This window comes from Cyprinodon variegatus, unplaced genomic scaffold (assembly GCF_000732505.1).
Source record: "Cyprinodon variegatus isolate N-32 unplaced genomic scaffold, C_variegatus-1.0 Scaffold676, whole genome shotgun sequence".
NCBI lineage: Eukaryota > Metazoa > Chordata > Actinopteri > Cyprinodontiformes > Cyprinodontidae > Cyprinodon > Cyprinodon variegatus.
The window spans coordinates 129,162-157,119 of NW_015151129.1; the positions used below are offsets into that span (position 1 = coordinate 129,162).

Consider the following 27,958-nt stretch of genomic DNA (forward strand, 5'->3'; position numbering starts at 1 on the left):
AAGTAATCTCTTCATAATCACAAAGGTGCTCAACACTATTCTAAATCGAACCATATTCTAAATGTTTTATCTTAAAAAAGCAAAAAAAAAAAAATATCTTTTTTGTTTACACTTACACTTTTTTCTCTGGTTTAAAAGTGAGAATAAAGCCCTTTAGTATAGCAGTGTTATTTTAATCTTTTTCAATGTAGCCACAGGAGGTTGGAAATAAATCTGACAAATGATCATCAGGCAGCCTCGTTCTCTGTTGAAGCCAGAAAAAGGCAGACGGGACCTCCAAGCTCCTTTTAGATGTTGGATAGATTGTCCTGAGCTCTAAGATTTTAAATAAAACCTGACAGGATTTCACTTTTCCATAAAAATAGCAAAAAAATAAAGAAGTAGCAAAAATATAATTCATCAATAAAAAATTGCCAACCGGTGTTTTTCTTATAATTGATTCTATCAAGTTATTCATTTTCATCTCATAGTTTAGAAAATGTTTTTGATCATTTTCTAATTTAATCTTGTAAATTTGAATTAAATTTCTACTTATTATATTCTTTCTTTTATAAATAATTTTATAAACATTAACACGTTTGTCGTTCAACATAATGCATTTTAGTTTGAAATCATTTTAGCCCCCAAAGAAGCAGACATGGTACTTTATGGTACATGGTAAAAATATCTATAAAAGCTGATCTCTCTTTTTCTTTGGAATAAAGAATAAACAATTTCTACTGAACACACAATAAGTGAATATGGTTCTCACAAACACAAAGCCCTGCCTGCAAACCTGCCCTCTGTAGGCCAAACTGGGGCATTGCAAGTTACTGTGTGGTATTTGCCTCACTCAAGCCTTCCTGAAGCAGAGAAAATACCAAAATAAACGTGTCTCATCTAATTTGACATCGTAGTAGATATAGGTTTGTATTAATCTACGGTAACTAAAAAATCTTATATAAGGGGAGCAAGGGGAAAATCAATAAAATGTTTAAGGTCACGGTCTCGAACATCCAAAGTATAATTAAAACCACAGCCAACACAGTTTGTTGAATCCAAAAATGAAACATAGAAGCCCAAACTGTTGACGTATTTAATCAAAGTAAACATTTTTTTTACCAACTTATTATAAAAACAGAGATTATATATTTTGAGTAAAGCTTCTACATTCATCTGTTCATTAAGAGACAATTTATAACAAAGTAAACTTTAACCTTTTCCTTCTCAAAAACACATTAAAATGTGATGTTAAGCAATTCTATAATTGCATCATTTGGCATATATGAAGAAAATGTTAAAGAATAATGCATAAAAATACAATTATGTAAATTATTTCCACCCCCTAAAGTTTCCGCAGCTTGGCTGCAGACATTCAAACAGCTGCTGTCGGCCTTTTAAAGAAAGACCATTTCACATTCATGCTTGTATTGACCATCCCTACATCTTCCATTATGAAACTTAGCACAGTATAAAACAAGAACACTTCCTGTTGGAGCTTCGGCTGCAGACCTGCGAGCATCTCCTCCTCAGTAGAGGTGAGGCTGGACTCAACTGTAGCGACTGCTGCGGCTCCTGCTTCTGGAAAAACTACGGCTGGACGAGCGTGACGACCTGGATCAGACGGGTTACAATAAAATATATCAGCTTTTAGCTGTCAGAAGACCAGATCATGAGGATGCAGATGCCTTCATTTAAACTGAGAACATACTACTAATAAATGGATGACTTTAGGATCTATCTGATAGCATCTTAGAGGGCAGGCAGGATAAAACTGATATGAAAGTGTTCAGTCTTACCGTGATCGGCGCTCAGAGCTCCTGTAGCTCTCACTACGTCTGTGCCCTCGTCTCCTGCTCACGCTTCGACTCCGACTGGAATAGCTGTCATACGAGTCGGACCTACATTGAAACAAAATGCCAGATAAAGGCTTAAGAACGTCTTAAGAAACAGATTTTAAACCGTTTAATAAGCACCCATGGTCCTACCTGGGTTATATTTTAATGGTATTCTGATTAGACTTTATTACCCTTTAACAGGGTAAAACAAGGTTAATTACTTTGACTTTTATAGCTACAATTACTGATTATTTTACTAATTAATTAATCTATTGATTTTATTTTTTTATTTTAATACTAATCTAAAAACATATTTTTAGTAAATAAAGTTCTAAGTTTAGATTAAAGGAAATAAAACCTTAATGCACATTTTAAATTAATAATTGTTAAAAAGAATTAAATGATTCCTTTTCAAATATTAATAATGATTAATCCTATTAAGCGTTTCAGCTTTACTGTGATTTTGTTCAATACAAGCCGCCAAAACTATGCTGTCAGGAACATGTTCAATGACGGAGATTTTACTGTTCAACTCAAGTGAAAACTTCAAAAACAAAACAGGCAGCGTGGATTTAGAGTTGTTGAAAAAACATTAGGAATTTATATTTGACTGGATATTCATTGACATTTTTCTGTTTCTTATGAAATTTCAAAATCAAAATAAAATACAGTTAATAGTGATTCATCTGTGAAATAAGCCATCCCAAATTGGTCCAGCTTCTTCCCTTCATTGGTGTACTTAAAAAAAACAGAGAGAATACGTGGGTGGTACTTAGTATTTACCTTTTGACAATCAGTGACTTAGAAAATATCTCCTACAAACAGAGCTTTAAAAGGAAAAGGAGCAAAAATCTGAGATTAACTTAAAAAAACAAACAAACTATAATCAAGTAGTTTGTTGAAAGTTTAGATAAAGTTATAAAAATCAAAGGAAGACCAATTTATGATTTACAGGATCTTTAATTGGATCACTTTGTGCTTAAAGTTAAAGAACCATAAAATCTAAACTGGTAAAGCTTTAACTGCAGAAATTAATGACTGAAGTTTTTTTAAACAGATTACCACGCAAAAGTTTTCAAGTTGGCCCGGAAAAACAAAACACATATCGGAAGGTGCTTTCTAATATCCCAGTAAAAATCTGCTTACGTGTCAAGCAAAGCAGTTAAATCTCTGCCTGTTAGTGTGGACAGGTTCTGAGTCACTATTGGTTTACTTATTTATCTCATTTTTACAACTATATTCCCAATGATCTAGTCCATATGGCTGCATTGTATTGAAATTCCCCACATATTTATGAACAGTAGTCCTGAGTAAAAGAAAAAAGAAAAAAAAAAAAAAAAGGATTTCTTTGTATAACACCACAATTTTGGCTCCCTGGAGCTTCCGCAGCTGGGGCCGGATCTATCAACGGTTTGCGTGTATAAAAACGTGAGCCATTTCACTGCGCACGCTAAAAAATGTACAAACTAATCTATCAACAGCGTGCTAAAAGGATTTGGTCTTTAAAACGTGCTAAATAGCGCCTGTTATCCATTTAGTACTTTTTCTGCAATGAATATGCAATATGGGGCATTTACACGCAAAAGTGCATCTTGTGGGAGGAGAACATGTAAATATATTAATTTAGCACTCGCAAAGTGATTTATTAAACCTGAAAGCAATTTTGCTAACGGTATCTGACTCTATATTTAACACGTTTCAAAAGAAGGTGCAAATGGTCTGTATGCGTAATTGCGCACACATGGCAGCGGTTATTGTCGCAAGAAGGAGACATCGAAATGAAGCAAGGAGACGCAGAGAACGCATTTTTTCACTCCGTGTGAATATTTTTGGAATGAACGAGGAAACGATCATCAAAACATTTCGTTTATCCAGCATTGCCATTTTGGAGCTGTTGGGGGAACTCCGAATGGATTTGGAGCCAGCCACAAGGAGGACCCACGCAATACCAGATATCACAAAACTCCTTGCAACATTGCACTTTTTTGCATCTGGGATCTCCCAATCTCGTTTTTCAGAAGTGCGCAGTAATCTCATCCACAGTCACTTCTTGTGAGCCATTTGGTATGTGCATTTTTCTACAGGCCAATACAAAACACCTGTTTTTTTTTTTTTTTTTAACGCAAGGAAAGAAAAAAGGTTTTTTTTTTTTTTTTCCTTGGGATTGGGTGGGGGTGTCACTGTAAGATTAAAATTTCTTAATGCACTAGTTTGCAAAAACTACAAACTACTTTGCCGCAAACCACAAAACGCGCAAAACCATCATTTAAATAGGGCGTCTCCAACAATTTTGCACCTGCCACCAGTTACGCAATCGCTCTTGTTAAATCACCTGCAAACCATGGTTCAGCCCCTCGGGCAAAATTCCAGTTTGCGAGAGCAAATTACTGCACGCAAAATTGGATCTTGATAAATCCGGCCCCTGGAGTATTACTCCCATGGTACAGTTCGGCAAGCAACATCATGGCTACCGGTGAGAGTGGAAAGTTAGTGTTGAAAAAAGGAAACAAATCATCTGTTGTTTGGAACTGGTTTGGGTTCGCAGCGACAGACATCGCACCTACGGCTTTAAGGTGAGGGACACAAACATACCAAACAATCAACGGGAAATGTTTGTGGAATCTAGGGTAATTAGAAAGATGCTTAGCATTTGCTATAAGGAGAGCACTTTTCTGATGGTAAAAAACTGACTTTATGCGGCAATTTTCTCATCATGGAATGTTTTTATTATGAATATGCTGGATTGCATTTTTTTGTAGAACGTTACAGACAAATGGAATATGAACAATCTAGGCTTGGATTTATTTCAGGATCGCTTCAAAGGAAGGAAGTCAATTCGTTTTATATTTTTATTTTGATTTAATATGCTGCTATATATTTAGCAAGTGTGCTTTGGTGCTAATAGTGTCCATAAAATGAACTTGTGGAGGATCTAGAATTTTAAGGATGTATGTCTATACTGGTAAAAGTTTAACTGGTGTTATTTCCAAGCATACTGCTGTGTTTAATGTAAATATGCACAATGGAGGCAATCAGTTCATATCGCCCAGCCCTATTTTATAGATATTGGTTGTAATTAACCCACATTCTCCACACTCCTCTTCTGTGTTTCCTGTAGGCAGTCATGTTTTTAAGAGATCCAAGATATATATATTTTTTTAAACCAGTGTTTTTGGATTGTTGGGATTCCTTTCAATCATATTTTGGGAATCTGACTGATTTAAGGTACCAGTGGGTTATCTGAATCTGACTGAGGCGGCTCACAAACCTGGACCTCCTGTGGCAATGGTAAGAGCGGCTTCTGGAGGGACTTCTACTGTACGACCGACTGTTGGGAAGACAAAGGCAAAACATACGATTTTAGAAATGATAAAACACAACTCGGGATAAAGATTTATTTGATGACATGGGGAGATTAACAATAAACATTAAGTTAAACATATTTAACAAAAAAAAAATATTGGTAATTACACAAATATGTCAAAATTCAATGTTTTGAAATGTGAAATGCATTGAAAATGTAAAAATGATTACATCCCTATCAAGTCCAATACCAAAGTCGTCTCCCACTAGAACTGATCTTGACTAAATAAGCTATAAAAATGTAAAAGATACAGTTCACCAACTGCGCTCTTCTTCCTCCTGCCTAAATATTTTACCCACAGCCTTTGTAAGGAAAGCTCTGCCTGTCGATACAGCTGGTATAATTCAAACAATAAACATATTCCTTTTGTCAGGCGTTTTCCCAAGGTCCTAAAAAAGAAATGATCAACTGCTGAGAAAGTGCAGCTTGGAAAAGCTGCTACTGCAGAACTACAAGAAAATCTAAAACCTTCCCTTCATCAGAAAGATTATTTGGAAAAGCAGTTTTCGAAAAACGAAACACCTTTCTAACGATGAGCAACTTCTGCATCTTCCAGCCAGGCCTCCATCCTCACTCACAGTACAGGGACGACCCTTGTTATGGTGTTTAATAACTGTATAAATGCAAACTGCAGGAAAAACCACAGTGCTGCTTTAACTGGACATTATAGTACAGCATTCAACTCCATTGTATTAGTGTCTGGAAAACTAGGTCAGCCTTTCTAGTACTGCAATTGAATGATTTAGATCCTACTAGAAGAACAGGGATTTGTGCATTTGTGTCAGTAGGTAGCTTTACATCAGGGACGACAAAAATTCCTCAAGGGCCCATCATAGGGTCCCTTCAATTCATTATCTACATGCTCCCCCTTACTCGGATTATAAAACCCAACAACATAGGTTACCATAACCATGCAGACAACACAACTTCACATTAACATATCACCAGATGAATATGACCCTATTTAACCTCTGGGTAAATGCAAAGAAGAAATATAATTATCTTAATTCAATGTCATTTTTATTCTATTGAGGTAATTGTGTTGCCCCTGTGCCACTGAAATGTACTATATAAATATACTAGCCTTTCCTAAGGCGAGTAGCAGGGCTTCTGTCATTCTATGTTCTTAAATTCAAACTTTAATTAAAAACTGATTAGCTTTGACTCAATCTTTACTCTTTAAGACTTTAATGACCTTTACAAAACCTTTTGAGAACAATCTGGCATTAATGACAAAAACAGTTCAATTAACTTTCCTGAGAACTTGTGTTTGACTTCTTTCCCAACTAAAACTGGGAAGTCTCATGACAAATGTGATGATGGCTGAGAATAACGAAACATGAACATTTTAATTGCATAAATATGCAGTAAAGCCAGTTTGAAGAACATGAGCCTCTTGACAGGTTTTCATGTAAAGCTGAAAGTCCAGTGATGAATTCCATTCTAAGGCTACCATGCATCATGGGAGCTTGAAAGGGCATAGCCACAACTTTTTCATTAAAATGATTAATTTCTCAAAAATAACACATCCACAGAATGTCTAGAGTGGTGCAAAGATAAATGAATTAATTTGACTCAAAAAACAAGTTTAATGAATTTTGACAGTTCCAACATATAGAAGTATAGCCCTATGGGGCTGCTCAGTGCCGTAGTGGGTAGCACTGCCACCCTACAGCAAGAAGATCCGGGTTCGATTCCCGACCCGGCTCTTTCTGCATAGAAACAGTAGCAGCAAACAGTACAGAACGAGAGTGGCCCAGTGCAAGTACGCCACTTACAGGCCAGGAGGACTTAAATCTAAAGCATTCACCTTCAAGTTTTGTCCAATTTAACAACCAAACTTCTCAGCCAGAAGTAAAATATATCAAACAAATGAATGTTGAACATGTTCAACAACAAAAAAAAGGAGAAACAAAATTTCAAAATGATTACCTTCATAACTGAAGAAAATTAAAAACAGCAATGAGAATCTGGGTATATTCAAGACCTTTTAAGGGACTACATTTAGAGAGATTTAATTAAATTTCTCTTTAGAAAATTTGTAAGAATTTACAAAAATCCTGGTACAAAATTATCTGCAACTGAATCATTTTAGGACTATGACATATTGAAGATACCACCTCAAATGGTACAGGTACCTTTGGCCTGCACATTGAATCAAATCTTCAAAACAAACATTAACTGTAACAGTACTTGCCTCACTAACTGCCTTTAAGGGCTAAGGCTGAACGAAAACATGACTCATTATGTGTTGACATGTGCAATATAATAAATGTTGAGTAAATAGTAAAATCTTCTTAAAACATTTTCATATACAGTTCTGTTCAACTGTTTCATTTTTATCGAGGTAATCAAAGAAAATCTGCTTTATACAATAAACTAATTTAGTTAAATACATACAACTTAAGGACACATTTAGGAAATTATTTATTCATTCAGTGAATTGTGGTCCTTTTAGACCTTCAAAATAAAATCTAAATTCATCTAACGTAAAGAACCAGAAGATGCTCTACCTGTGTCTGCTGTAGCTCCGGTATGTACTGCTGCGGGAGCGGGATCGTCCTCGTCTACGGGTTCTCCGACTCCGACTGCGGCTCCTTTAAGAACAGCGATTGAAGTTTCTTTAACAAAAGGCACACGAGGCTGTGGTTTGGTAGCTTTAACACACTGTGAGATATTTATCTCTTACCTGGAGGAGTAGGTGTAGCTGCGAGATCTACTTCTGGATCTGCTGTAGGAGCGGGACCAGCCTCTGGAGCGGGACCGGTGACTGGAACCAGAGCGAGAATGTCTTGACAATGATCTGGACTTTTTTGGCGAGCGTGTGCGTGACATGCCTCTGGCCTTCCCCATAGATGGGGAACTTTCTTCACTCGAACTCTCCTGGTTTCTCGGCCTCTGGTTGAGCCGCACCGTCTTACGAACCTCATCGAACAGGGAACCTGGCCGGACTCGGTTTTTACTCTTTATCTCCATTTTTACTCCCTGCATGGTGAGACGCTGCACGCTCTCGTTGGCTGGTTTGCTTTTAACTGCGACAGCCTGGACGTTCACCTCTGGCACAGCGGCCATTCTTTTTAATGGCTTCCATTTGAAATTTATTCCGGCTTTTCCATTAGGTTCTTCTTCCTGTAGTTCAGCAGTTGTTGCTGAAGAAGTGACATCATGCTGGGCTTTCCGAGTAAATGCAATATCAGTGCTAGCCATTTCTGATGACTTTGAGTTGGAATCGAGTATTAATTTGGTGGCAGTGTTGGACGTATCTGACATGACAGGAGGTTCAAGGATCTCAACATTGTGCTCTGGAGTACAGATCTCCATATCATCTAAGGAATCTTGGTCTTTGATACTGTTCTGGTTTGATGTTTGTTCAGAATCATTTGGGTTTTCAATTCTTTCTCTGGATCTCATTTGCTTCTCTTCTTCTTTTACATGCTTTCTTTTCAAATCAGTTGAATGTTGGTCCTGTTTGTTACCATCCTCACCAAAATTATCTGGAACCTCTCTGCCAGGACTGCGTCTCTCTCTTTTAGCTTCATCATCCTCTTCCTCCTCGTCGAACTCTAAAGGTGGCTGCCAGTGGAAGGTCTCTCTCAGCTTCTGGTGTTTTCGTTTGGATTTTTTTGTTTTGTCTTTGCCATGATGAGAACTGCTCTTACTCTCTCCTTTTCTCTTATGTTTATGCTTCCGTTTTGCTTTCTTCTTGCTCTTCTTACGCTCTGGCTCTGCAGCCTTTGAAGCACTCTCATCTGAGGGACAGGATGAAGAATTGGCTGCAATGGCAGCAGCAACTTTATACCCTAGCTCAGTCACTGCTTTTGATGTACTTCTTAAAGCCTCATAGTCTGATTCAGAACTGGCTTCTCCTTCTTCTTTTTCAGAACCAAAAACTCTTTTGTTGGTTATATTCTCCGTATCTCCATCTGAATTCCACCCAGTTGACAGCACTGTGCTGGACTCAACAGTGTGCTTCTCTGCTGCTTTGTATTGGCCCTCCTTGTCACTGTCACTGTCCCACTCAGAGCGACTCTCCGCACGTGGTGGAAGGTAACGTTTTGTGTCCGTCTCCTCTGAGTTGCCCCCATCTCTTTTGTTCTCTAAAAACCCAGTCATATCAGGACTCCGCTCACTGCCTATTCCTTTTTCCGAACCTGAGAGTCCGTCTCGACCCTTATTAATTGAAATAAACGTATCTAGGTTTTTTATTCTGTTGAGAGAAGAGTAGTACTCCTTCCATTCTTTGTCTAACGAAGTCCCTCTGTTGCTGCTTCCTTTTTGTTCCTTTTCAGAGTTCGATCTTTTGTGGGATGAAGATCTGCTCCTGTACTGCTCGGCTGATCTCGACCTGCTAGAACTTCGGCTCCTGGAGCGACTGAAGGACTTGCTCCTGGAGGACCTGCTGCGTGAGCTGTGTGCAGTTTGGCGTGTCATCTTGTCTTGAACTTCTTCCTGTAAGGACTTTGGTGTTACTGAAGTCTGGGTTTTTTCTGAGATGTTCACTGCTGGAGCAGTGCTAGAGGTATCCGTGGGCGTAGCCTTAACCTTAGCTTTGATTTCTTGAATATGAAAGTAGGAGGGCTTCCAGGGCTTTTGGTCTGGTTTCCAGCGGGATGGAGGAGGACTGTCGCTCAGCGGGATCACAGGAACACTATCATTTACTGCGACTCCTGGTAAAATGGAAACGGGTGTAGACTTCTTATCCTGGACCTTCCCAGGTACTGGCATTATGACATCCATTTTAGGTTTCATTGTCTTCCTCCTCCTTGGAGATCTGGAAAAACTCCTCTTCCTAGACGACAAAGATCTAGATCTGGATGTGTATCTAGACCTTGATCTTGACCTGGACCGAGAAAATGACAGAGATCTTGATCTGTGCCTTGATCGTGATCTTGACTGGGAATAAGATAGAGACCTGGATCTAGACAGAGATTGACTTCTCGATCTAGAATAGCTTCTGGACCCTGAATAAGATCTGGATTTTCCACGGGATCTGGATCGACTGGATGTGTAGGACCTTGAGAAGGATTTGGAGAAAGACTTTGAGGATCTCCGTCTTCTTCTGCTGGAGGAGTGATGCTCACTTGAAGGAGACCGGCTTGGTGTGCGAGATCTAGACCTCCTAGGAGAAGACGCTGACTTTTCACCCTCTGAGTCATAGTGTTCTCGTGATTTGCTCTTGGAGCTTTTCTTCTTGTTTCCATGTTTGCGCTTTTTGGCTTTCTTCTTGTGTTTGGCTTTTTTCTTCTGCCTCTTTGGCAGCTGCTGCTGGCTTGACCTCTCAGAGCTCTGGCCTGAAGAATGCCCTCCAGACTGGGACCGAGGGGAAACGCTTCTATTATCCCACTTGCTTGAGGTTCGGTCTTTTAGTCTGTTAAATCAAAAGAAGCATGAAGGAAAATAAAGGAAAAAACACAAACAAAACACAGAGACAAGTTGGTAGTAGAATATGAGTCCTACTTGTCTCCTTTGCTCCACCTTTCCGGACTTGTGGGAGGAAAAACTTTGGTTCTCTTTGTTTCCACTTTCCAATGCGGTGGAGTTTCACTGCCACCACGTTCTTCAACAGATGTAGAGCGTGATTTGGATCTGGTTGGGGTGTGATATCTCTAAAAACAAAAGAAAAGGCAAAAAAATATATATATAATTTAACACTATTTCTGGTCAAACACTTAGTTTCTTTTTATTCCTTTTCTGATCAAAGCAAAGATGATGGTGATTAAAATGTATTTTATTTACATCGAATATAGTCTATGAAATTAAAAGAGAAGCGTACAATTGTTCCTCTGCCTCTGATCTTCCGCCCAGACTTAGTAACAGCGGGTTTCTGTTCAGCTGGGGGACCAGTTTCTTGTTTTTCAAGACTGAAAGATACAATCACATTTTAACCCATTTTACAAGTAGTGCATACATTGCATTACAAGACCATTCATACCCTATGATTACATGCAAGACAACATTCTGAAAAATCTTATGGAGTATTGTTAGATATCCAATATTCAAAAATTGAACATTTTGTATCGCACAACTGCAATAATACAAGGCTGAGAGGCTTGGCAAGGAGAGCATCCATCAGAGAAGCAGTCAATGTGGTATAAATCCTATGAGAAGACTTATTTGTAGAATGTGGTTTAATCAGATAAGATCAAAGTAAAATCTTTTGACTAACCCAAAAAAAAAAAGAAGATATTTGTGACATAAAACAAACATCGCACCTGATCCTAAACCTACATAAACCCAACAAAGGTGGAGCACGTTATTGGCAGCATCATGCTGTGGCCTACAGGATAAAAGTATCCTAACAGCCCGTGGGGAAGCATTGTCCTAGCACAGACTAGGAAGCTGATGATGGGACTACAGATGGAGCTACAGAGCAGTTTCTAAAGAAAAGGCCTGAGTTGGAGCATAGATCCTTCACCCTGTGTGGCGCCAACACTAACTATTCAACCTAAGCCGCAACAGAACAGAAATCAAAATATATCCATGTTTGAGAATAACCTAATCAAATCCTTACCTGCATCAAACTGAGAATCTGTAGCACAACTGTACTATACATATTCAGAGATGCTCTCCTTCCAATAAACGGCTACAAGCTGGTAGAGTTGTAGCCCAAAACAATTCTCTACTCATATATGAGAAAGTTCAAGAGGACTGAATGCTGTTGTAGGGTGTTATTTGTGTATGCTTTAATATGATGGATAACTAACACTTCTGTTTTCTCCTCCTGTGTTGGCATGTCGCGTCGCAGCAGGAAACGATTCTCTGGCACAGGTGGGATTTCCTCTGGTCGAACAACGGGCTTCTCCCTCTTTCCAGCCTGCTCCTTCTCTTCATCGGGCTTACTTTCACCTCCTACCGTCTCTTTTTCTGCAGACCTTAATGAGCAGTAATACATCCAATCATGTATTTTCATGGCAGTATTCATATCATTCAATTAATCTTGATCATGGACTCATTTTTTTTTAAGTACCTTTGCTTGGGAGTTACTTTATCTGTCTTCTTGACTTTTTTTCCTTCCTTCCTTTTCTTTTTTGACTGTTTATGTTTTGCAAGACGCTTTTGATATTTGAGCTTTTCTTCTGATTCGCTTTCAGACGAGGAAAAATCGGACAACTCATTAGAATTAAGAGATGAAGTCCTTTTCCGCTTGCCCTCAAGCACTGGAAATTGTACATATTTAATAGGTTAAATATATGACACACATCAGGATACACACTTCATACTTAACAGAAGTATTGAATGAGAAAAACTATATTTATATCTGGTAATTTCTATAAGCACTACATGGATTTTTAAGAAGAAAAAAAAAACATGCAGATAACGGACCATCATTGGCAGATTTAGTGATCAGCTGTCCACAGTCCACCACTCTCACATCAGCATAGGGTCTGCTAGCTGAATCCGTCTTCAGTTTCTCAATCTTCTTGATCACTTCAAACCCAGAGATGACGAGACCGAAGACAACGTGGACGCTGGATGGAAAACAGGACTTACTATCACAGACTTTCTGGATTTAAGAAGTTCAGGGGTAGGTTAGCATTTGAGGCCGAGTCATTTCAGCCCTGATGGATGCTGCATATTTTCATCTCACCCATTTCATTTAAAATAAATGAATCTTGGACAAATAATCCCTTTCTTGATTGGATACAAAACAAACCACTGGAATTTGTTTTCCAAGTTTGAAGACGTTTCGCTTCCCATCAAGAAAGCTTTTTAAATTCAAAATGTCTGGAGTAGCGTTGAGTTCCAGGCTTATAGAATGGCACAAACAAAAGTTATGGCTTAGAAAACATGCAAATTGAACTCCCATTACAAAGGGGTGGATCTGTTTTTGGTTCAATGCAAGTCCACTGGATTGTTTTTCAACTTTTTTTGGAATGACTATGACCTGCATAACTGAGAATCTTCACAAGCATCCTTTGAAAGAATTGATTATTCCTGCCCTTTATTAAAGTGATGTTTGCATTTCACTGTCATAGTGTAGTGGATACAAAAGAAAAATAAAATTTTCCTCATGTCAGGATATTCAGTTAGTGTGAGTTAATTTTCTTTAAGTAGTAAATGACTTATATTATATTCTATTTACCATGTTAAAGTAGCACAGAAAGGTCATTAAATGTTTATTAATTTTCTTTTCCCAAGAAGGTGTTTTTTTAGTGATCATCTCTGTTGTCTGCAGATATGGCAGTAAAGAAATGTATTAATTTTTTTTTCCTGGAACAAAATGCGATCACTTTGTTTTGTTTGTGACAGATTTTTATCCAGGGAACAGATCAGCACTTAAACAACAGTTTCAGACATTATTTTGACACATTTTCTATTAAGTAGTCGTGGTATATTTAGAATAACTTCTTACCCATCAAGGTGAGGTGCCATCCTAGTTGTGCTGTTTATGATTAATCCAGATGACAGGTGGATCAATTACAGTGAAGAGTTCATGGAAAAAAAAGAAAACATTGATAACTGAGAAGACAAATCGTTTAAATAACCTGAGGCTGCAACTGAATAAGACAAAACGACTTCAGAATGGCATGTAATGTAGAATACCACTCTTGATTTATCTGCCATTTGACTTGTAATTTAAAAAAAAAACATTCTGACGGCTAAATATATTTAAGATTTTATTGGTCTAATCAATCAATAAAAAAAAAAAATAATGTATTAAACTTAAAAATCAATTAAAATCTTTAACCGTAATGTCAAAAAGCTACCTGGGGAGGAAAAACTCATAATGATTATTGCCTTTGAATTACAGGAGGTTTTGCAGTCCAAGAAAAATCCCCAAAACATCAAATTGCTTTAAGCTATTAGTGAAACTGTAAAGCATTTAAAAAAAAAAGCAGTGTACTATCAGACATGTTTGCAAATAGAAACTACAACATTAAAAAGAAAGTCAGGAGAGAGAAACACAGCCTTTGAGACACATTACCTTGGAAGAGCAGGATGCTAGAGTTTCTGTAAATTTTACACAAAAACGGCAAGAGAAAAAATGTAACACATTTGTAGGTAAAAAAAGAATGAATCCAATGTTGCTGTGCACTTTGAAATCTAACTACAGAGAGAAAGAGAGAGAGAGAGAAAGAGAGGGGGGACTTTGATGGACAAACATTATTCTTCAGGGCCACAACAAAGGAAGGGTAAGTAAAATCTAAGATACAGCTTCAGTTGGGATCTAAGTGAAATGTTCTGCCTTATTTACATCAACTCTTACTCACATAAAGAATTGTGAGCCATTGGTGTCCTTCCCACGGTTGGCCATGGACAGCAGGAAGGCTCTGTCATGTTTGAGAATGAAATTCTCATCTGTCGGAGACAGACAGAACGAGAACCAAAGTTTCAGTGTGTCTCTCGGTTAATGCTGATGGAAATATTTGACAAAATAAATACTTCAATTTACTTTGTTTCTATGGAGCCAAAAACTTCTTAAAGTTATTTTCTAAAGCTTCAAGCTGGTGGTTTGGTGAGTTCAGAATAATTCACAGGAAATAGGAATCAATAAAATACAATCGAAACATACATACAATATATATGTATGCATGTAAAGCAAAAACAGATTGAATCTTTTGGAAGACTAGTAAATCATTAATAAGACTGTTGATTGTATATAAATCAAGAAATCTGAAATAAAACTTAAACAAAAAGGTATTTAGTGACTTCTTGTTGATGTAAGAGATGAGCTTTAAGTTTTTGACATTTAACCTAAAGAACTTCCAGAACTTCTTGTTTCTAAAATAATTATTTCTAAAAATAAATGCTACAATTAGCTTAGTTTAAAGATTATAGTTTAATTGAAGTTTTCTTTAAATACATTCAATAGACAAATAGTTTGAGAATAATGAGGGAAGAATTGGTTAGACTGGTGAGGAAAATTATACAATTCATAGATCAACAAGGACCTGTCGATTGCAACTCTGGTTTCCTTCACATTTCTTCGGCTTACATTCAAAATTAAGACAATCCTACAACCACAGCTTAGCTCTGTCTTCTGGTCTCCCTTCTCTGATAACACTGCTAGATATGAATAAATGGAACATAATAATAACATCTGTGTAAACAGTCCAAAACTTTTAAAAGTTTACCCTGGAAAGCATCTTTACTTTCTTTGAAAGTAAATCTTGTAAAGAAACGCTTCTTCAAAGACACAGTTTGTCGCCATGGTAACTTACTCTTCTTAGGGCACTTGGGTTGATAAGGCCACTAACTTTAAATTTTAAACTGTGAAATCTGTCAAATCAAAACCAAACTGTTAAAGTTGGGAATGTGTGTGATTGTCAGAGGCAAAAATAAAATAAAAATAAAATAAAAAACTTTGGGAATTATTAGGAGAAAAATCTTTTGAAGTCAGAGATTATTTTATTTCATAAAAAGTATTATTTTTTTTAGAAGTAAATCAATGATCAGATCTTCTCAGAAATCTTTTTATGAAATTGGTTTTGCTATTTACATCATACCTTTCGACTCTGCTTCTCTATGCTCTTTATAATAGTAAAAACAAAAACAATACACTGGAATCCGTCAAACTGTCTAAAGATAGCAGAAAACCAGGTTACAGCCAAACACTTGGAGGACAACAGGGATTTTGGACTGAATGGGAAGTTTATTGGGACATATGTAACCTTTGATAGTGAAAGCCTTGTTGTGAGGACTATGTTGGGATGGTGTTACTGAACTGTGCACATTTCTTACCTTCTCATTTTGCAAAAGACCACTCTATAAATAAGAGAATATGTTGATAGTTTTAGGCAGGAGGATTGTAGAATTCGGTAACGAGAATGGCTACTTCCCATGCTGATGTGATTAAGTTAACACATTGGAAAATTCACAAGTTACTATTTATTTAATGAAAAAAACATGCAAAACTTTTCAGTACTTAAGACACAGATAAAAAAGAGATAAATCAAAAAGTACCTTCAAAGTAGCCACCATATATGGATTCACCTCCTCTTCCATTTCCTGTAGCCATAAAGAAAATCAAACCACCTTAGATTCTTTTTATATCTAAATATCTTAATAGTGTTTGTACTCTTCACAAAATCCTAATATAAATCTAATATAAATAATCTGTAATTGTTGTCAAGTGCTTCTTTTTGACACAGCTGCCATTTACAGAAAGCAGCATGTCTCTTGGATGTCTGACATGATGACACCCACAACAAAACTACAAAACAAAGCTGGGTTAATTGATTATAATATACCCCTTCTAGGAGTCCATTATTTGCTGGAATAAATCCTAAAATGTCAACCTAACCTGGATCTTTATAAAATGCTTCAAATCCAGATGCAAATCCAACAATTTGCAGTCACTTAAAACTTTTTTTTTCTACCTTCTGTGAAGTCGCCTCCTTGAACCATGAAGTTTTTCACAACCCTGTGAAATGTGGAGCCTTTGTAACACAGTTTTTTTCCTGTGACTTTCCCGGTTCCTTTTTCACCTGAAATAAGAGATGAATATAAGCAAAACTCTTACAGAAATACAAACTTAATAGGACCTGCAATTCTAGAAGGTGCGTCTGTGTAGCAAACCTCATGTAACGCTCAAAAAGAGAAGGTCTGAGTTACTGGATTTTAAAGAACTAGATTTTAGTGTTTAGACATTATAAAAAGTCAACATGTTGGCTTAAAACCAGCATCATCTAGCTTTTCATTTGGCTGCATTCAAGAGAGATATGTCTGTTAGAAAGTTCTTCTTTAAATAGTAGCATCTGATTGTTATTGCATTATTCTGAGGTTAAAGGTCCTGGTCTTAAAGAATATATTAAAGACTTTGAGAAAGTCACAATAGTACTCAGCTACTGCGGCAAGCTCAAACAGAAATTCATGAGCAAACTAATTAATCTCAAATCAAGTTGTAAGGTGTGGAGAAAATTAGAATCACTGATTTGGTCAGAAAACGATTTAGAGCTACAGCTTAGATCTAGTTCAATAAATGACTTGAAATCAAATCACACTACATGTTGCCTAGAATCACAGAATGCAGTGGATCAAACCACTGTGTGAAGATAACTCACCAGTGCACAAGCAAAGAAAGTTTTTGCTTGTCTTGGGACAAACGTCAGAGAAAAGCTGAAAGACGATGCGTCCAACTATGGAAAATACAGAAAAGAGAGAGAATTATTACAGCATTTAATAAGGCATTTCAAAATCTAAAATAAGAACACACACATAAAAAAAAACATTTGAAGGTACAAGTAGGAACTCCAGCAGGGCTCCTGCATTATTACCTGGCATTATAGAAAGCTTTCAATACCCGCTAACACCCAGAGGTGTCAAGTAACAAAGTACTAATACTTTGTTACCTTACTTAAGTGGAAACAATTGGTTATCTATACTTTACTTGGAGTAATTATTTTTTAGACAACTTTTTACTTCTATTCCTTACATTTTTTGGACTTATCTCTACTTCTACTCCTTACATTTTAAAAATAGACTCATTAGTTTTGTGAGCATACCAAAATCAATAGTTCTTCAAGACGATGCAAAGTTAAATGTGCCACTGTTACCATTAGTTATAAAACTAAGAAAGTCAAGTATAAAGAAGGTATCATTCAGAATTGTAACTGCACCCTTTAATAGGGTGGTAAAATATCCAGCATATTGTTTAAAGCATCTGTCCAAAAGATTGTTTTCCTGCATTACTTTTATACTATAAGTACTTAAAAAAATAGTACTTTTACACTTTCACTTGAGTAAAAAGCTTAAGTTAATATTTCTACTTGAGTAATAAATATGAATAGTTTTGAAAACTCTACTAGGAACACTGATATAGTGTTTGACACAATGAAAAATTAGTATGGAAGAAAATTAACTGCAAAGACTAATTTAGCACAGAGCTAACTTAACTTAGCTAGTCTCTACGTGTCCGTCTGTGCATACAGTTCATTCACCTCTACAAAGAAGCACCAAAGTTAGCTCTTTATGCACATGTGAAAAGCTGCTGTTTTCTGACAGATTAATTAAAGAAATCATATTTTTTAAATAAATATTATTGAGTCAAATTTTTAAAGGCAGAGTGTGTCCAATGGTATGAATTGGGCAATTAAGTATATAAAAAAATTTCTAAACTAATAAAAGTAATCATTTTGATGCATATTAGTGCTTTCAGTCTTTGAGAGCCCATACTCTAAAGACAATGGATCAGAGCTACACAAAAGCAGTGTGTTTAGGAGGATATAGTACTTTTTATTCAGGCTCAAATATGCAATAATGTTTTAAATCAGACTATGCTTTGTTTTATTTGTTTATTTCTTTATTTTTTTTTTACCCTTTTTTTAAAGAAAGCTTGCCCTTGCAAAATAAAATAAAAAAGAATTACAACAGCAGGACAAGTATTTAGAACAGCCATTCAGTACTCAGCATCAAACCAGTATTTCAGGCTTGTGAACTTCTGATTGTTGCACTTTCATTTTGTACATTTACGGAAATATCACAGTTAATCTTTACATTGCGAGTTATTTGTTGAAGGCTCAAATGAAAGCTGTTTATTAGTTTTATCTTTATATGCTTACCTGGCTCCCGGTTGAGTTCCACATCAAAGTAACACTGAGGGCGGTCTTTAACCCCCATAATGATCAAAGTGCGGGTGACCTAAAAATGCAGGAAAGGTACAACAAACCTTTTAATAAGCAAGTCAGGTTAACTCCTCATTCCAAATCCTCAAGGTTTAAAAGGAATGACATGAAGAGGGTGGGGCAAGAGGGCAAGAGATTAAACGATTGGAGGAAATATACGGATGAGGAGAGATTGGTGGGAGGGGAAAGAATATTCATAGTCCTGACAAAAAAAAAATAAAATAAAATAAAATTAATAAATATATATATATATATATATATATATATATATATATATATATATATATATATATATATAATGCGCCACCATCTAGCTGAGATTTACAGTCTTTAAATTAGGTAACCTATTTGTTATCTTCAAAAGTAGAAACATGCAGTTCAAGCATAGTTTAAATATCTAAACAGATTTGAGTTTAGTTTTTTTGAGAATTTTGCTGGTTGCTAAATGAGTATCTGTTCCTGTTGGTCCGTATCAAAGGGAATGCAACCCCCATAAAAGACTTTAACTGCAAACTCAATTTGAGGTTCAGGAAGCAAGGACAAAGAGCAAACCAGGACTGCAAAAATACATGCTTCACTTGGTGATCTATTAGTATATGGTCAGCTTATCCTTGTGGTATTTTGAGTCATTGAGGTTTCGTTTGTTTTTGCATTTAAATTGTTAGCTATAAAACAGATTCCTTTGTTTTTTTTAACTTCATAACTGTTTTGATATGCTTTGAATAATTTCTTTCTTATACATAATGTATAATTAGGAAATGTGGTTATATGATTACAATGAAAAATAGTTAATTTGAATTGATCAGGGTTGATAACTTGTAATATCAAAGTAAATGTAAATAGATTGTAGCATACAGCATAATGGATAGAAAAAAAATTGTAAAAATGTTTAATCATGGTTACTTAATCAACATTGGTTGAGTATTAAACAACAATGAAAATGTGAATAACATGGGCTATGCATTGGACATGGAGCAAACAGCCTGGAGTTGAATCCAAGTATAACAATACCAAACTTAAAAGAAATCTTTGAAAACTGTGGCACGGTTTAATTGGACACATTTTTACATTTGTACTGGTATGTAGTCAGTCCTAGAAGAAAAACTGTTTTAAATTAATTAAGATTCTGTATTCATTTTTAAACTAAGTGTGAAAATTGTGCCCAAGACATTTGAAGGGAAACCCAGGAAATCTCATAAATCTAAACATTATTTTTACTACAAAAAAAATATTAAAAAGTGAGGCCCCCTTTCAGAAGATTTCGAAGCAATTTGAAAGTTATTAAATAGAAATAGTGCCCACACATTTGCGCCTCTATGTAAATATTCAAAGAGGTCTAGCAGATCTGACACTGAGCCTGGTTCTGCTGGAGGTTTCTTGTTGTTAAAAGGGAGTTTTTCCTCTCCACTGTCACTACAACCATGCTCAGTGTGAGGGATTGCATCCCAGTGATGCAATAAGCTGGTTTTCCTTAGATAGAAAACATTATATCAATTTGACTGTATGATCTGGTGAACTGTAAAGTGTCTTGAGATGTCATGTGTTGTGAATTGTCGCTATATAAATAAACTGAATTGAATTGAAGAGATCAAATGAAAGTGAAAGTGATAAAAAATTACGCGTTCTCCAGTAGGTTACATTGGGGACACCTAAAGCAGAATTACAATGTGTCAGTCGCACAATGTGTATCATGTTACTAATTTGATTTGTTAACTGTGAGAGTCACTGCCAATACAGAAAGCAACTAATTTAAACATTTCAAGATCAACTGCAGCTGCTTAATCTGTCTTCACATTCCACGAGTTCTCGTTCTAAAGTGTACTAACTGCTATTGAAAATGATTGACCTCATTTATTACTATTCTAGTTCATAACCTGAATATAATAAACAAATATATATGTTTGGGTTAATTTAGAAACGTCTAAAGATCGTTCACTTCGTAAACCTGAAAACACGGCCGATATTAAAATGGTCGCGCTAGCTGCCCTTAGCTAGCTAGCTATAAGTTAGCTCCGTTAACGTGTTCCCAAGCAGTAACGCAATTTGCATGAAGTAATTATTTAAATTGTTAAAAATGAAGACGAGGGAGTGATTTCAAGTGTCAATATATGTTTTAAAGTAAATTGTAATTAATGTAACTTACCTACGCACAGTAGCTAGCCGGGTAAATAGCGCTAGTCACTGACAGTAGACCGTTAGCTTGTGCTAACTTCCTTCTTTTTTTTAAGAATAGGTGCCGTCTTCATGAGGTTTGTCCATCCTGAGATGCCGTAAAAGATTTGTTGTGGCTATCCATAAACAGCAACCAGATTAGCTCTCTGGACAATTCCAATCAGTTGTCCTGATTGCTTAAGTAATAGGTTCTTGAAGTTAGTATATATTAATCAGGAATTATCCTCAGAGCTTGTTTATCCGAGCTTGGCTTTTTAGTGAGCAAATGTGTTTGCTTTGTATGATGTTATAGTTAGCTAGCTCCCAGTAGCATTGTGACAAGGTGCAGTATGAAGTCCACAACAATGAGGTAAGGTGCAACTTACAGTTTTAAAATAATTCACATTAATAAGTTGTCATTTTTTAAAGAATAAATCAGAGTTTCATATGCTGTAAAAATATAATTAATCATCAAATCTAATAATTTATCATTATTTCGTTAAACACGTCATTAGAAAGCCCTAAATACGTCACATTAATATGTTCTAGTTACCAATCAAATTCCATTTTTTTTCAGAGATTTGTTGATATTTTGTAATATAGTGTAATAATCTTTATTTAATCTTTAACAGAACGACCACCAAACTTTAAAAAAGTGTTTTGAAATATAATATATAATATTATATAATATAATAATCTTCTTTTACTTTCTGCAGGCTGCATATCTTCCACAGACCCAGGCTATCATGTCTCTGATCCTGTTTGCGTTTGTGGTGCGGGTCAGGGATGGACTCCCTCTGTCAGCTTCCACCGACTTTGAGCACAACAAAGAGCTTCAGGAGAGGAAGCAGCAGCTCAGGACCATCAGCAAGTCACTGGCCCTTTATCCTGACAGGGGGACCCTTAGGGGCCAGAAGCTTAATATATAGTAAGGATTCTTAAAAAAAGAAACAACTTTTAAACCTGAACCAATGAGAGTCTCACATTATGATAAGCTTTTATTAAAAAAAATACTGTTTCAGAGTAACTCTGATATGTTCTGCTAAAACATGATTACAACTGCATCATTGCAATGATAAGTGCACCAGTAAGTCTCCCACAGATCAGTAATCGTAAAGTTTTGACATCAACTGATAGCCTGTAATTTGATCAAGCTTTTAAAATTTATGAAAAGAAACTCCACATACCTGAATGTATGCCAGATTTTTGTAACTTAAAAATAAGAAACCTTGTATATAACACATACCCTACACATTTCAACAAGAAGAAAAAAAAAAAGAAAAATACAGATTCTCTATTCTGTCAAAGTTTTAATGAATTGGAACACTAAAACTCTCTCACATCTTGGTTTACTTATATTTGTCTAGTCAACCTGTTATTTTAACCATCTCTTGTCCATACCCCTCTCAAGTTGACCCCAAAGGTTATAAGTACTGTACGGTTCCCAAATTAGCAAGTCCATTTAAAACTTCTTTTATCATTTTATTTTGTAATTAAAGGTATAGTGGAGGATTTTTTCACAATTGTTTTGATAAGACCCACCCTCTCCAATAAAAAAAAAAAAAGCACAACCCTGTATACGGTCCTGAGAGGGAATGCCTATTAAACGCGTGCAATAGCGTGCACGAGCCCATTTCTCCTCATGCACAAGTTGCTGTTTGCATCGCTCATACAAGTTTACTTTCCAAAAGAAGATTTGCAATTTCTTCACTATGTCAGACAAATGAAAATGGGGAGGAGCACGTAGGACGGCCTTATGTAAACTTATCACCAGAATGATTGACAATTAGGAGGACCACTGATTTTGATGATCCACCCGGAAAAAGAACATCCTCCCTTATACCTTTAAGTCATATCTTGTTGAAAGTGATGCCTCCTTTTGACTGATACATTTCTCTGTTAAGATCACTTTAGTCCTTTTTAAGTATTCTTCAAATGCAGGCTTTGAATCAGAGATTAAAAATGAGTAAAAACAATGAGAATCTACCAGGAATAACTTCATTTCAGGTTAAACAGAGACGTCTCAGTTGGTTTGCCTAAAAGAGAACTGAAAGGTGAAATTGGATCAAAAGGTGGTTCAACATTTATCATTGTTTTCCTTCTTTTACATTATGAATGCCAGACATTTTAACAGGGTGTGTAGACTTTTTTTCTGTCTCTGTAAAATTGGGGATGAGGTTGCTATTTCTTCATTTTCTGATAGATTCAACAAGGTCATCCTTGGCATGCTGTGCCAGGCTGTTTGTTTACGGAACACCTTGTCTCCTCTCACCTGTTCAGCTTCGTCTCCTCAGAGGGCGTTTCCTACATGAGCGTGTGCCACAGCAGCCTCCCCATTGCTAAAGCCTTCTGCTTCCTGGAAGATCTGCGTTGGGAGTTCACAGCATGCTTCAACAGCACAGTCATTTCCCTGGCAGCCAGGCCATATCCTTTTTTGGAATTTGGTGAGGAAACAAAAAGCGGCAATTTTTGCAGATTTCCAACTAAATTAATGCTGTGGTTATGTTGTTTGAAGTGCATGTTCCTTTTAATCTATTAATCCACATGTAAATATGTTGCTTATGCTTTACAGACAGCACTATTCAAAAACTGAAGCAGCAGTACAACCAGAGTGGTGGTCCTGCACTAGAAGTGACCCTGGCAGAGGTCCAAGAAGACCTGAGGATCCATCCACCTGAAGTGATTAATCTTAATGAAGTTCAGCTGGTCAACGGGACAGCAAATGGGCACATCGAACAAAGTGCTGCATCTGGTAAGGCTATGCTGGATCAGCTCAGTAATTATGCTTCTAATCCTCAGTATTACATATGTTATGTTGGTTTAAATTTGACTTAGTTTTGTATGATCAACATTTTCTATTGCTGATTTGTTTTTACTCCAGCAGGTATAAATCAGAGGCTAGAACCAGTGTCAGCCCCAGGCATCCTTTCCCTTATCCTTAACATCATGTGTGCATCTTTGAACATGATCCGTGGGGTGCATCTCGTAGAGAACACATTCCAGGTACGGCCAGGGCAAGGATCTGAGCATGACAGAGTGGTGAAAGGCAGAATATTAAACTCAGCCATCAGGATCCTGGATGTCATTTTTAGTTTGCTCGGCATGATGCAGCTGAGTTGCTATTCTCACAAAGCTGAGTAATGAGATAAAATAATGCGTTCATGTTTTCTGAAAACCACAACTGGGTGTGAAAGTTTGAATTTTTCATCATTTCTCTTTTATCCACCCAGGGCCAAACATACATATAATAACATTACTACAATGTGGCTAAATGTCCATGAAAGAAAAACTGCTTTCTTAGAATATTTCCAGCTTACTTTATGTCCACTTTTGTTGGTTAAAAAAAAAATTGGTTGATTTTGAGGAAATGAATACTACATACATTTTTAGCAAATGTGAGGTCTGGTACAGCAGGCATCCCCTCGAGGCCCGCTGTCCTGCAGGTTTTAGAGGTTTCCTTGCTCCAGCACAGCTGATTTTAATTGAAAGCTGATTAACAGGCTTTTGGTCTACTGCAATCATTATAATCAGCTGTGCTAAAGCAGGGAAACCTCTAAAACCTGCAGGACAGCGGGCCTTGAGGACCGAGGTTGGGATGCCTGTGGTACAGTACTATACCAGACCTTTCATTTTATTCATTTTGTTTAACCTAAAACCAGTGTTGATGCACATTTATGCAGATTTTCCTTTTGGAACACCCAGCTGTGTCTAGGTTTCAACAGTTTCATCTGAACAACGAAAGAAAACTGCTTAGCTTGTCCAAGGTAAACCAGTGGAACTATTGAGGGTTTATGGACCTAAGTCCATCATAATTTAAAAGCTGCTGGAAAACTAGTATCAAATACTAAGGTGAGTTTAGGATCAATGTGAAAAAATGTGACTGAAAGTATGTTTGAAGGAATCAAAGCTGTATCAGCTGTTAAACATGTTGGTGGCAGCATCCTACTGGAGACAGTTGCACTGCCACTTGTGCTGGCGTTGTTCACTAAGAGCATAGAGCAAGAGACTCTAACTTCACATGAAACGAACATTTAGATAAGTAGTCTGCAACCTTTACAATCCAAAAAGTGATTTTTGCACTCAGTTCAGCTGAATAAAAGTTGTTTTCTTTGGGATATTCTTATTTGTGGTCAATTTTAAAAAAGAGAAATCATATGTTTCCAATCTTATGGAAATTAAAATGACCAGAAAATATAAATTTTGGTTCTTTTAGTGTTTCTTTTTAGTGTCTCTGTTTGGAAAAACAGGAAAAATATTACATTAAGGGAGAATATGACATGCAGCTACTCTTCGTTTATTATTATATTTATATGTTAAAACAATAGTTGGTTCTCTATCAGTTTAAGCCAAAGTTATCAAGAACCACTGTGGTAGGTCCATAGTGACTTGCAGCCCCAGAACCACAGTGAGTTAGATGATTAAGACATAGATACAGTCAGTTTAGGAGTGAATAGAAAAGACGAACATCAGGCCTCTGGAACGGCCCTAACCAAGGCTACCTTTTCTGGATGGTGTGTAAAAGCTGGATCTTTCTATATTCTAAAGGGAGATTGGTCAAACATCCAGGCAGAAAAATGGCAGATGGCTGCGAAAGTGTTATGTTTTACCAAATATCCAAAGTACATACCTAAATATATACATTTGAAAACTTGATCACCCAATTCCCTATTTTTATTCTTATTAGTAAACTTCTTTTGCTAGCAGTCCATCCAGAACATAGAATGTTCTGCTTAAGAGTGTATACAAACTTCAAGCCAGAATAAAATACTTTTCGTATTTTTCCCTTAGACTCTTTATCTTTATTATAAACTTGTTTCTTTTTTTGAAAAGCATTCACCCAAACCTAAAATTAATTCAACTGTTTCTAATCTTACTTTCCAAAGGACGACTATGAAGGCATTTGGAACGTTGTGGCATTTTTCCTCGCATTCATCTGCTGTGCCCTTCAGGTAAACATTAGCTCACATGTTAACGGGTTATCATACCAAACAGCCACAATAGGCTCTGTTTAACATCTTATTACCAACTCCACAGTGCCACCTTTACCTGTTCCACTCGTCTCAGAAGAAGCTGAAGTCCTTCCTCCTTTTGAGCATAATCATCCTATGCAACTTGTACCTGTTTGGCATGCGGAACGTATGGCAGCTCCTCTTCCACATTTCCGTCGCCTCCCTCTCCACCTCCCTTATCCTCACTCGCAGACTCCAGCACAGAACCTATGACTGTGGAGTCTGAGGAGATCAGAACTGTCCAATGTGCTGCACCGACCCAGTATTCATATCGACAGTGGTGAAAACGGCCTATTTCATCAGGAAGATGTTTTTGCTTGTTTTTGACAGAACTGAAATGAAGAGGATGATTAATGAATATTCATTATCTTACCTCAAATCTTTCTCTCGTTCCCTGAAAAACATTTTTACTTGGTTTTTTTTTTTTCAAGACAAGAAATCAAAGGCTAGCAAAGAGTCTGCATACTTAACTGTCCAAATAACCACAAAGAAAATCAGTTTTTAACAAACATTGAGGTTTTTTCAGACCCTGTTTCTCATCAATGTTTTCTACAAGGAGTCTTAAGGGGGGGGGGGGGGCGGTGCTTTGGATCATTTAGCCCATTTTTGCTTCAGCTTTTCCAGGCCTTTTTTTTTTTACCTCTGCATAAATGCTTTACTCATGCTTGGGACACTTCTATTTATAAATTATTGTACATTTAAGATAGGAAGGAAATATATTGGGAAGAAAAAATGTTGGTTTTCTAGGATGTAGTTGCTTTTTTTCTATTGTTTAAATTAACAACCGATAAACTGAAGGATAGCTCCCAGTGCTGCTAGTTCGCTTTCTGTGATCCAGTACCCATTTAGCCAAAACAAAAGCATAAATCAAAGTTTTTTGCATCAATATTGTGGGCAGGTTCAAGTAGTGCTGTGTAGCAAAGCGGTTTGGTAATTTACCTTGATTGACGCTTCCATTGCATGTGCTTAGCTGCTTTTAAATGAAAAGCTTTGTTTCCGGTTAAAGGTCATCAGCCTTTCGGTAAGCTCTGCACGCACATATTTCTGTCACTTTGGGAATGCTTTTCTATTATAGCAACAGCAGATACATCTTAAGTAGAGAGAAATCTGCAGAAGGTGGGATTCATCAGATTTTAGCTTATTCTTCCCTGAGTCAACAAGTCACAGTAACAGTATGGGTTTCCTGAGTGATGATGACTCAGAGTTAGCAGGTTTAGCTGTAACTGGGATGTCTGAAATAAAGTCAGAAGCTATTAATAAGGAAAGTTATTTTTTACAAGAACCTGTCTGTGCTTTGTTCAGGCTTCAAGAGATTAAAGGTTAATTGGAGGATTTTTGCGACTTTTTTAAAAGACCCGCCCTCTCCATTTAAAAAAAAAAAAATGCACATGCACAACCCTGTACCTGCTCCCGAGAGGGAACACCTATGAAACACGTGCAAGAGCGTGCACAAGCCCATTTCTCCTTTTGCACGCTCTGTTTAAAAGTTTCTGTTTGCGTCACTAAAACAAGCTTACTTTCCAAAAGATTTGCAATTATTCCACTATGTCAGACTCACTATGGGTAAGTGAAAATGAGGACGAGCACATAGGACAGCCTTACGTAAACATATGACCAGAATGATTGACAATTAGGAGGACCACTTATATGATCCACCTGGAAAAATAACATTCTCCACTACACCTTTAAGACTTCAGGCAGATAACAGGAAGGCTAAATAGAGTACAGCCAAGTTTCTAATGTTGGCATTTCTATATTTTGCAGCACGCTTGGTTAGGAAAAGTTGTCAGTCTTTTGGAAATGACCTACACAGTGAATAGACACCCAAAAAAAACTGCTCTCTTTGTTATATTAACAGTGCAAATCATTAAAAGTATGTTTTTTAAGGCTGTAAAATCAGTTTTCACTGCAATATCTAATACAGTGTGATGTGGCCTCTGATGTATCTGATATGTCAACTTATGTCAAGAAAGGTGAAAAGGCACATTTTAAATGCTTTTTTTTTTTTACAGTAAAATATAAATTGTATTGTACTGAAAATGATGTGTGCAG

General features: G+C 36.7%; 2 protein-coding genes across 6 annotated transcripts; one reads left to right on the top strand and one right to left on the bottom strand.

Moving 5' to 3' along the window:
* Window positions 1–1,069: 1,069 nt before the first annotated feature.
* Window positions 1,070–21,020, bottom strand: nktr (natural killer cell triggering receptor). Of its 4 annotated transcripts, XM_015394180.1 has the most exons (17): window positions 20,890–21,020; window positions 18,684–18,762; window positions 17,187–17,261; window positions 16,503–16,610; window positions 16,087–16,131; window positions 14,394–14,481; window positions 13,535–13,564; window positions 12,505–12,650; window positions 12,149–12,338; window positions 11,886–12,053; window positions 10,955–11,042; window positions 10,639–10,787; window positions 7,871–10,549; window positions 7,695–7,778; window positions 5,086–5,145; window positions 1,779–1,880; window positions 1,070–1,593 (listed from the first exon to the last, which is right to left on the bottom strand). In XM_015394180.1, the coding sequence occupies exons 2-17, from the start codon at window positions 18,739–18,741 to the stop codon at window positions 1,530–1,532; spliced, it is 4,134 nt and encodes a 1,377-aa protein (XP_015249666.1). In that variant the 5' UTR covers window positions 18,742–18,762; window positions 20,890–21,020; the 3' UTR covers window positions 1,070–1,529. The 4 variants fall into 4 exon arrangements, with proteins under 4 accessions (XP_015249666.1, XP_015249667.1, XP_015249668.1 ...); XM_015394181.1 differs by lacking the exons at window positions 17,187–17,261; window positions 18,684–18,762; window positions 20,890–21,020 and adding an exon at window positions 15,865–15,888 and having other exon boundaries at window positions 1,071–1,593; window positions 16,503–16,575; XM_015394182.1 differs by lacking the exons at window positions 16,087–16,131; window positions 16,503–16,610; window positions 17,187–17,261; window positions 18,684–18,762; window positions 20,890–21,020 and adding an exon at window positions 14,108–14,133 and having other exon boundaries at window positions 1,071–1,593; window positions 14,394–14,521.
* Window positions 21,011–27,357, top strand: sec22c (SEC22 homolog C, vesicle trafficking protein). Of its 2 annotated transcripts, none has more exons than XM_015394185.1 (7): window positions 21,011–21,267; window positions 21,614–21,825; window positions 23,178–23,341; window positions 23,470–23,649; window positions 23,782–23,900; window positions 25,781–25,846; window positions 25,932–26,132. In XM_015394185.1, the coding sequence occupies exons 2-7, from the start codon at window positions 21,644–21,646 to the stop codon at window positions 26,130–26,132; spliced, it is 912 nt and encodes a 303-aa protein (XP_015249671.1). In that variant the 5' UTR covers window positions 21,011–21,267; window positions 21,614–21,643. The 2 variants fall into 2 exon arrangements, with proteins under 2 accessions (XP_015249671.1, XP_015249670.1); XM_015394184.1 differs by having other exon boundaries at window positions 21,012–21,267; window positions 23,779–23,900; window positions 25,932–27,357.
* Window positions 27,358–27,958: the final 601 nt, after the last annotated feature.